The following is a 10,996-nucleotide window of genomic DNA, read 5'->3' as shown; positions in this document are numbered from 1 at the left end:
CTAAACCCCACAACAAAATACCAACAACAGTATGGATGACGAACACAAATTAAGAAGTGAAACTCACTTGGTCAATGATATACCCTTTCAAATTTCAACAAACGATGTTTACAATCTACCATACCACGCTCACCACCACTTAATGTTGACAAAATTTTTAAACCCCAACGCAAATGATTTTGTTGGAATAAGCCTTCAATTAAAAAAAACTAATTCCATGTCACACATTGCCTAATGTGTCAACTAAGCAAAAACAACATAATCCATTTAAATAATGCCACCTTGTACACTCTTTGGTTAACAATTTAAATGTGGCCATGAAAAATGATCAAATTAAACAACATTTATCAAAATAGGGACCTAATTGAATGCACACAAAAAATGAGGATCACATTGAACATGTCCACTTCTGGTGATTGAATGTCTTTTTGAAATTTGTTTTGCCACCATGTCCACAACTATGATCACTAGTACAACCACAACCACGACCAAAGCCACAACTATGACCATGAAAATACGAATCAAAGATATTGTTGTACTCACTTGTAGGAATAGAGCAAAACTAGTTAGGCAAGTCTCATGATATTGTTGTTACAGGAGAAAATTAGTTACTCAAATGCTTTATTTCTTTCTTTAATGGGATTATCAATACTCATTGCATCTAAACGTATTTTAGCATATAATATCCAAGATAAGTAATTCTTCCTTGTAATGGTCACAAATTCAAAATTTCCAAGATTTAACATGTGTAGAATCAACATATAAAATATTAATAATAATTACTTTCAATAATAATATACAACAATATTAAATATTGCAATAATAATATACAAATCTAATTAATAAATCATAATATAATTAATAATCATAATAATAATAATAATAATAACACATAAAAATTGATAAAGTCAAAAAATTACTATTGGAAAAATAAAAATATAAGATAAATTTGTAAATGAAAAAAATAAATAAAAAGAATCTAAATTGAGACACGTAGGAAACCGATAGAGAGAAAATACCCCATTAGATTAGAGCATTGTGATGATAATATGTTATAAAATAAAACTGATAGAGAGAAAAGGAAAAAGTATTGCTGTTAAAATGGGTCACCCGGCTCGACCCACCACGAGTTGGTGGGTAAACGGGTTGGTTCACTGATTTACTTACTTACAATTTAAAAAGAAAAATTACAAACTTTATAATTCAAATCTAAACAAATTTTACTTCCAAATTTCACTCCTCGTGTTTAATTAATTTTGAAAAGAGGGAACTTAAATAATTTTTTCAAGCAAAAAAAATAATAAATATTTATTTATAAAATTAAAATTAAATTTTAATAAAATAAAATTAGGTAGGTGGGTTGGTGGGTCAATCCGGTCCACCACGGATCCAACCCGCATGAGCCGGATTTAACCCAGCCAGGTTGAAATCTGATCCTGCATAAAAAAAATATAATTTTTGGCAAATTCAACCCGATCCGAACCTGTGGGACCGAATTGACCTACAGGATTAGTGACCTATTTTGATAGCTTCTAGGAAAAATAAGGAGGAAAAGAGGTTAACAATGAAAATTAATTTATCTGTATATAATAGAAAAAGTTTTATTTATATATATAAAACGCAAGCCAAAAATGATATAAATAAAGTAGTTAATATAAATATTTAAATTTTATCAAAACATAATCAAGAATGTGTGTGAATAATTGTAGCAAAGCAATGTGAATAAATATAAGAAATTAATGAAAAATTATTAATTTATAACATTAATAGTATAATTTTTTCTGTAACAAATCAAGCGACAATCAATCTTGTAATATTTTTTCTATCTCTAAATTAATACTATATATCTCATTATGAAATTAGACAAAAGAATAACATTAAATATTTTAAAATTAAAACACCAAGTTAAATAATTTGACTGGATTTTTTTAATGAGAACTGAAATCTAAAAATATTTAAAATCTCAAAAGAATATATTAAAATTATAATCTTATAAAAAATAACCTAATAATAATTGATTATTATATTTGAAAATTTAAACTGTAAGTTCTAAAGGGATTCAGAGAAGTGAAAGCTGCAAACTTATTTCGCCGCTTAAAATCTGTGGTACCGTTATTTTCCTAATTCCCAAACCTAATTACCGGCAAAGTGTTTCCTCTTCCGACGAGCGAACCTCACGCTATTCCGACGAGCGAACCTCGCGCTATTCCGACAGATATATGGCACCGCCCCGAGGTTAATCAATTCGTTCCAATTGTATTCATCCTTATGTTTGTTTATTCAAATTCATGGTTAATTATTGATGATAATGTAGTAATTGTCTATTTTTGTGACAGAGCTTCAGGGCTTTTACTATGATCCTGAGAAGAACAGGTATTTCCCCATCAAAGGCCCCATTCCGGGCTCTTCTTCTAAACCCAAGAACCCTACTCCCAAAGGTCCTCAAACCCCTTCCAATCAGGTATTTATAATGTTTGTGAAACCATAATATTGTATTATATGTCTTATTAGGGTTATATTTGAGTGCTTGAAAATTCAACTCAAAATTGGAATGATTTTAGTTACAGAGTGGTAGGAGTTCTTGCAGGAAGCTCAGAAACAGAACCTTGCCGAAGCTGCTTCAGGCTAGAGAGTTGGAGGGTCGCCATGTCATTTATCCTCATTATTGCAGATGTAACTTTGCCGATGAATATGAGAAAATTCAAGCATCTAAACCTGTGGTGGGAATGACTTTTGCTTCATTTTTTCTGCGGTTCAGTCTTTCGAGTTTTGAATCTAATCTAAAGATGGAATTTGTAGGTCTGGAGATACCGGGGAACAGATAAGATGGGTGTTTGTGCTTTGAAACACTTGCGCGTTGATGTGCAGACTTTGCAGGGGCAAATTGAAACTGATGTTTTATTGACGGGCAGCATAAATGGCTCCTTGAGGTAACTTGTTTCGATTGTGTGCATGCATTTACATTTTCTAGTTTCTTGTTGTGTTTGTTTTGCATTTTGTAATGTAATTATTTGATTGGAAAAATCTCTATTTTTTAACTTTTCTGATTTAATCATTGTTAAATGAATGTAAATACGTTTTATCAGTTGTTTCTAACTATTATCCAAGTTAAATATCCTCTTTCACTTCGTTTTAAATAGTGCTGATATAGTGCAATGTTTTAATTCTAAAAAATTCCTCTGAACAGAGACATTGGGGCTCTTTAGGGGTTATTTCTGATATTTTTAATAAATGAAATGTCAGCTAGTAGTGAAAATGATTAAGAAGTTACCTTGGATTTAAAGGATGATAATTGTTGATTCCCATCTAATAAACTTCTTTTTGCCTTTTGTTGGTATTGCTTGTATGATTTGTTTAAGACACATGTTTTTTTAATGTTCATTATGAATGTCATTAATTTTCAGTATTTTATTTTTATCATTTTTTATAATTTATAATGTAACATGCTATTTATAGTTTTTGAAATAGAAGCTATCCTGTGTACCACTAGCTTGCCTTAATCAATTGGTGTGTATCTTTTCTCTTCACATCAAATTATTCATTATTTTTTTCATTTTGCTTTAATATTATTTTGCAACATTGCCCTATTACTCTAATTGATACTGATATCAACTTCCCTGAATATTTTCTGTACTTTGATGATCCTGCTTACTAATAGAGCGACACTGGTTGCATTTGAACCTGGATGTTGGTTGTTCTTTGTTTGGTTCTTGTTGACATTGATGCATAATGTGGATTACTGTTTTCTATTTGATTTTGAAATTTTTATTTGCAGTTTTTCTGAAGTTGGAGGGGTTGGGCAATATTTTGATGACGGGACAAAATGGATGGCAGATTGTGTGAGGAATTTTGTTAAAGGGAAAACATTTGAGCGTGATGAAGTGCGTAAGCCAGTTTTCAGACCTAATCGAGCTGCATTGCTTATGCCCTCCAGAATATCTTGTATAAGGTTGGGTCCAAAGTGCTCACCTCAGGCAGAGAATGATGGTTCTGTTGCAGGACGTGTTTTGTATCCTTTTTTGGTTATTCTTCAGTAAGCATTATATAGTAATGTAAATATATATGGTCAAAATTAGAACATTTAGTCCTATGACCTTCAAGTAACTTCTAATCTTGATCATCCATGTGACATTGTATTACCAAGATTTTCTATAAGGTTCGTCTTATCTCTGGCCAACTTCAAATGAAAATTGGAGATTCCCTTCCCTCGTCTGCTCTCACTGCTCATCCTATCTTACCCTTGGCTGCTATGCCATCCTGATAAGATATCAAAGAAAGAACTGGGAAAGAATCCACAAAATGGGAGCCCCTGAGCATAAAGCTCTCTTATCCCAGCGAGTAAAGAAAGATAGGGGGCGAAAGGGATATGAGTATAGAGTGATTAAGATACCTTACCTATGGAGTAAAATAAGAAAGAGAGAAGTAAGTGGGAGTACTATTCTAAACTACAGCTATAGGAAATAAAGTCCCTTTCAGAATGGGTTTATTGCCTTAAGGCTAATTGAAGGACAAATGGCCTTCCCTAGCACCTTTCGCCTGCTATTAGGTTAATCACGCATCTAAGAGAGCTTATTTGGACTCCTCATTCTATCATGATTATTGGAACAATGTGTTTCATTTATTTTATTAAAATTGATCTTGAATTGAAAGATCTTAACATGAAAATAGATTTACTACACTGGGATCAGAAACGTCAGGTGGATCCGTTTATACTCTTGGTCTTGTTGAACCGTTAAATCTTGGACCAGGTATACTGAACACGTGGAGTGGACTTGAGGAAATTGCTTCTTTCAGATGTACCCTTTGGACAGCAGAATATGATAATAATAGACACCGGGCTGTAATTGGTAAGTGACATATTGCTCTTCATATTTTCTGACACACATTGGATTGTTGAGGGACTATATTTGCTTATGTTTACTGCACAGATTTACAATGTTTTGGTATTTTTCATCCCATGCGAATTTGTAATATGTTAAGTCTCTTCACTGTTTGATTTTCAGCTTAGAAAATTTTGCTACATAGGATGATGTTGTCTAGCCAGTATCGATATGGCTGTGGGTGGTTGGTTTTCTTTTGTTTTGTGTTTTAGTTCTCTCTTGCCTTCAATTTGTGTCTGTTTTTGTCACATTATGAGGATATAATATGTGGCATAGGGAATGGTATGTTAATTCTTGGTAATTTACGAACAGAACTTGTGATATATGCCATCTTCCATGAGAATATCTGAACAAACTTTTAGACATTACAATTTCCCCCTTGTAATTTTTGTCTAATTTTTTTGCAAGATATTTATTGGTGTTCTATATCTTTATTAGGTACAAGTTTAGGAGGTGCTTCAGTGGATCTGGAAACCAGGATGGAAACATGGTTTTTACGTTGCAAAAGTGATGTTTTTGCACAACAAATTATTAATTCTGTAAGTTATCCCTTTTTATTTTAATAAGTTTGCAAGTTACTCTTTTTAAATTTCTGCCCGGGACATTTTCTTTCAATCAAATATATAATTAAATTGAAGAAAAGATGAAATTTTCATCATGTCCTTTGTAAATGAAAATGTTCTTGTAAATTTAAGTATCACATTCATGAATATGAACCAAAAATTTACCTAGTGTACATAACTGCTGGAACTTGTACTACTATTCCATATCACTTACACTATTCTTATTAAACACTTGAATTAAATCAGAGTTATTTAATTGTTTTTTGCTCATTTTGCAAAAGACATAATAGTGATAAGGTTCACAAGGAAATGCTATGCTTGATGTTTGGAAAAAGGAATCTATTTTTAGCAACTAGATACCACATTTAGGTAAAAGGTGATGTCCTTTCCATCAGATGTTTACGGGGAGTACGAGTTCACTTGTTTTTGTATTTTGTTTGGTCTTATATCTAGATCAGAAATACAGAGACTAGCACAATGAGATCTGTATGAGAGCAGCATTCAATTTAATTAGCTGTCAAGAGTTTACATATTATGCTTCATCCTGTAACTTTTTTTTACAGTGTCTATAACTAATTGAGTCCATTAGTTAAAATGGTAAATGTTAGGTAAAATAGAAGGGCAAGTAAGAGTCTAGGTAACAGTTGTTTGTTGTAGGAATAATGATTGTAACAGCAGTCAGTAATTGAACATCTGGGAGTTAGTTTGAATAAGTTACACGTTTTATTACACTGACGGTCCTATTTATTTATTTGTGTGTGTTCTCTTCTTATATTTTTGCTCTCAGAAATATCTTATCCTCTGATTTAGTTCTATTCGTTCTTTCCTGTCTTTAATTTTCTTTAGAGTTAGTTTTGCAGAGGGATTTGTGAGTTTTATTACATTGAGGATCTTATTATTTGTCTGCTTGTGTTCTTTTTTATTTTTATTGTTTAGGAAAATATCTTATCCCCTGGTTTACTTTTATTCCTTCCCCAAAAAAATTATTTTATGTAAAATGAAATGTGATATAATGCTGTCATATTTTATGTTTTATAATTTCTTAAAAAATCACTGACATATCTTTGTGCATATTATGTGGTTAATAATATATTTTCTTATTGTTGTTGCAGGGAAATGTGATTTTATGTGGGCTTAGAAATGGGGCCATTGTCACTGCAGATTTTCGTGAGAAAAGAGAAAGTCTTTCTGATAGACTTATTAGCCATCGGATACCATATAGTTCAAGCATTGGAGGGTGTAAAAAGGAATGGTTGAAGGTATTTTTTTTGCTATGAAATTAGAAGTGAGGAGAGATAGAGCAAAAGCAAAATATAGCGTAATAGAATATTGTAGAGATGTCAAAATATATAATGTAAATATTGATTTAAAAATTATGGGGTAAAAACTGTAACAATCTATTAAAAAAAAAGTTGAAAACTAAGATTTCTCATTGTGTGCCAAATGATGCATGCTTGCTGATTGAAAAAATAATCCCATAAATTGTATTTAGTAATGCATACTAGTAGTATCAATATAAAATTTCAAACAAGATCTTTTCTTTGATTTTTGAATTCATCCTTACAGAGAGTAGTAGTTTGAAGGCACCCAATTTTAACATTATCTCTACAGGGAATTGTTATTGACTCTTTTGTATTAGAAGTTGAAGAATTTATTTAAAATTTACTTTCTTGACCAGTAAGGACATGTTTCATGTGGCAATTGCATCATTAACCTAAAGCAAACTAATTAATTTATGGTTGTCACGGTACATTACTTTCTCTTTCATTATATCAGGAACAATATTCGCCCTCGTGGTACCATTAAAGCAAACTAATTAATTAATGGTTGCCATGGCTCAAATGAATGTTTTACTCAAATTTGAGCAATTCTGTTGATAAAACCTTAAAAAAGGAGGAATAATAAACTTAACAGTAGAAATTAAAAGCATTATAGGCTTGGTTACAATTTGGGTAAAAGATTGGATGAACTATATCTTTGTAAACAAGTTCTTGAATGACTTTTACATGTTTTAGTAGTTTCCCCATTTACTTGTTTAAAAATTGAACTTTTTTTTTCATTATTTAGTTATTATTGCCTGTTAGTAGTTCCCTCTGTTTTATGCGAAACCGTTTAAGTTCCTGTGCAAATTTAATTTTTATGTGTACTAATAATTTCTTGTATTGTGTTCAAAATTTGTTCTTTTATGTCTAATGATTCACTTCATGATTCTCGTTACTATTAGCTTTATCTATTGTTGACATGCTTATGTTTCAACCTAATTGCAGCTCAAAGGAGACATATTTCCTTCCCACACAATTAGGATGCCTTCATCTATATCTTCGTTAGTCATCCTTTTTCCCTGCATTTGTCTACTTTTCATGTATCTTCATTTGAATAATATTGATTTTTGACTATTTTCTGTAATTTATTTTGGGTTTGACGCCAGTTTGGTGTCACTTCAGTTTGATGAGCAGTACTTTCTAGCTAGCGCAATGGACGGATCGGTTAGTACACTTTCCGGGAAAATTGTTACCTATAACATTCATGTTTGATGTTACGTTTCATATAATACCAAAATGTTGCATGTATCTCATGATTAGCAGTTGCATGTATTTATTCCTCATTTAAATTGGAGAAAAATTATTTACATTTAGGTTATATTTGGACAAACTTCTTCATAAACACTTCTAGGAGAAAAAGAATACAAAAATATAAGTTTCTCCAGGAGTTAAAATTAGTTTATATACAAGTTGAATAAAAGAACTCGGAGAAATCATGAGAGAACTTTTATGAATTAACTTTGAAATGGTTGGAAGTAAAGTATATTTGTGACTGAAAAACTCACTTTACAAGTCAGTTTTATAAGATTGAGTTAGGCTTAAAGTACAATTCCTAATCGAAATAATGTAATTTTAGTTTATGGAAAATATCATTGTTTTTCTTTTAATTCCTAAAAGTTTTATAGGAGAAATTTGTCCAACCAAATCCTTAGTTTACAGATTGTAACAAATCCTGTTTAATTGAATTTTCTTTTTCATGGGACATTTTATTTACTTTATCCTCTAGATCTAGCGTCACCTTGATATACAATGATCAATGAAGGCAATATATGTTATCAGAGCTTACAAGACAATGGGTGAAACTGTTGATTTATGTTATATTGGTTGTCACCATTTCTTGCGGTCTGCATATCACGAGAGAAATTACTAAACCATAAATATTCTTTTCCTTTACAGATTAGGCTATATGATCATCGTCTACTTCAGAGGGGTGCTGTTCAAAGTTATGAAGGGCATGTGAATTCTCATACTCGTATACAACTTGGTGTCGACCCAACTGAGAGATTTGTTACGTCAGGTGGGTGTTGTTTCAGTGACGTTCTCAGTGACGTTCTCTATTTTGCATTCTAGGTCTAAATATTTTGTCTGACATTTCAGGTGGAGAGGATTGCAAACTACGGTTATGGAGTCTCAAGTCTGGTGAATTGATTTTTGAGGAGAAGTTCTCTGATTCAATTATCTCAACTATGTGCTATAAAACATACAGTAGTGAGGACGATAAGCTCTCAGCCTTTCTGCTTTAAGTTTTATAAATTGTACCATATTTTGTTTGTCAGCTGGTTGTTAATTTTAAAGTTGGTTGCTTAGGTTGTAAAGCAGAAGAGGGAAACCAATACAAGCTTGACTCCTCTCAGGGTGCATGGCTTGGATCACATGAAGGACTGTTTTATATGCGCTGGTGATGAGTGTGAATGGTTCTGCATCTGCAGGTACAGAACCTCAAGCTGTTGCTGAGCTACCCTATGCTCACGTGACCGAAAACACGTGATCAAAAGGTTTTAGTCTATGGAAAATGGAAAATAGGTTATTGCTGAGAAGATCTGATATTGGGTTTAGAATTTAGTGTTTAAGATAACCGATAGCTCGTAGATATGTGCTTACATGGAAAAAATTCCTGTTAAAGGCTCTTTGGGAATTAAAGCTGATACTAGCAGGAGCAATCACATAGCAGAGATGGCCAATGCTTTGTAGAACACACTAGGAAAGATAGGCCAAAAAGAAAAAGAAAAGCATTGTGCTGCTAATGGCTTTTTAGCACCAAAAGTTTCTAGTTGACGTTGTGCCTCTACTTTGAGAACCATCATATGCAGGCCAGCCTTAGTAGAGTTAGTGGCCAACATGGTTTTGTTAATTAGTGGTTAAAAACTTTCAATATTTATTTTGCTTTTAGAAATTGAAATCAAATGGCTTCAATAAATTCTGCAAACTTTATTGAAATAGAATATAATAACGATGTTATTTGTTTTTAACTCACTGAGTAAACAAATTCACAAGCAATTTTCAATATTTAAACTGTAATCAAGCAAACAGTATATTTTTTTATAGGCTTAAATACGTTTAATTTCTAAAATTTGTTGTAAGTATTTTTTTTCTTCAAATTTAAAATTGATTTTTAATCCGTGTAATTAAAAAAAATGTTTTCGTTTGTTTGTCTAAATACCAATAAAATAAATGTTTGAAAGGAATACATGTACGTGGTAGGTTGTTTTTATAGTAAAAGTGCAAAATTAAATTAGACCGTCGTAAAAGTAATTTATAATCTTCAAGTTATTTTATGGGATTAAAACATAATTTTCTTTTTCCTTAAAATTTCAGAAACTGAAAAGTTGAATTTTAAAAATTTAAGGAACAAAAGTACAATTTTAAATTTAAAAAGGTATTTATGTAATTATATCTTTATATTTATGAATAAAAAAACGCAGAGTTTAATATAGTTTGACATAGGCTTTATACGGAAAAATCGCTCTATTACCCACTTCTAATCCTACCATCGCATGACTAGTGAATTTCAAATTCACTACTTTAAAATCATATTAGTATCTTGTAAGAAAATAGTTACATAATAACTAATTTTAAAAACAAAAATAATTATTAACTGAATTTAAATAATTTTATAAATTAAAATTTATTTCATATTTAAAATAATCCCTATTATAAATAAAAAAGTTATAATTAATTTATGAATTAAAATGTAAATTGGTCTTTTACATATATTTTAATTATTTACTATTATTTTATTAATTATAAATTAATTTTAAATTTTAAGTGACATATTAATTTAAACAATAATTCGATGATACCTAATGTTAGAAATTAATCCTCTAATTCATAAAATTAACTATAATTTTTTTTATTTATAATAGAAACTATTTTAAATATTAATAATTTTTAGTTTGTAAAATAGTATCTAAATTAATCAATATAATATAATATTAATTATTTTAGTTTTTAAAATTAATTATTATTTAATTAGTTTTTAGTGCATTTATTAGATAGAATTATAAATTATTATAAACTCCTCACACGTGTTTAATTTTTACTGATTAAAAGCATTGACATTCATTAGTAAAAAGGAGTAACTCGAATTAATATAATTTGAAAATCTAGTCCATATTAATCACTCCGAAGAACTTGTTCATGACAAATTAATCAGGTGTTAATTTTGTATCTCTTCTTTTATCCTTCTGTTGGTAAGTTTTGCTCCTTTTGGATTCAACTATAATGTCAGTTA

At 30.6% G+C, this 10,996-nt stretch overlaps 1 protein-coding gene across 3 annotated transcripts; it reads left to right on the top strand.

The window, feature by feature from the left end:
• The first annotated feature begins 2,067 nt into the window (after positions 1-2,067).
• Positions 2,068-9,734, top strand: LOC124842234 (Transducin/WD40 repeat-like superfamily protein). 3 transcript variants are annotated; one of them, XM_088105777.1, is made up of 13 exons: positions 2,068-2,235; positions 2,337-2,461; positions 2,568-2,720; positions 2,800-2,930; positions 3,776-4,009; positions 4,669-4,847; positions 5,319-5,419; positions 6,556-6,702; positions 7,711-7,766; positions 7,872-7,929; positions 8,662-8,782; positions 8,863-8,973; positions 9,073-9,734. In XM_088105777.1, the coding sequence occupies exons 1-13, from the start codon at positions 2,220-2,222 to the stop codon at positions 9,165-9,167; spliced, it is 1,527 nt and encodes a 508-aa protein (XP_087961903.1). In that variant the 5' UTR covers positions 2,068-2,219; the 3' UTR covers positions 9,168-9,734. The 3 variants fall into 3 exon arrangements, with proteins under 3 accessions (XP_087961903.1, XP_087961902.1, XP_087961904.1); XM_088105776.1 differs by having other exon boundaries at positions 2,562-2,720; XM_088105778.1 differs by having other exon boundaries at positions 2,075-2,235; positions 2,588-2,720.
• Positions 9,735-10,996: the final 1,262 nt, after the last annotated feature.

The sequence above is a fragment of the Vigna umbellata genome, chromosome 2, assembly GCF_029865625.1.
Source record: "Vigna umbellata cultivar VRB3 chromosome 2, Vumbellata_1.0, whole genome shotgun sequence".
NCBI lineage: Eukaryota > Viridiplantae > Streptophyta > Magnoliopsida > Fabales > Fabaceae > Vigna > Vigna umbellata.
This window is presented reverse-complemented; position numbering and strand designations above follow the sequence as displayed.

Bases quoted from the DNA above. Each gene is read 5' to 3' on its own strand.
- LOC124842234 (XM_088105776.1), top strand. The intron at 5,420-6,555 runs GTAAGTTATCCC...TTGTTGTTGCAG, and splicing joins CACAACAAATTATTAATTCT to GGAAATGTGATTTTATGTGG. The intron at 6,703-7,710 runs GTATTTTTTTTG...ACCTAATTGCAG, and splicing joins GTAAAAAGGAATGGTTGAAG to CTCAAAGGAGACATATTTCC.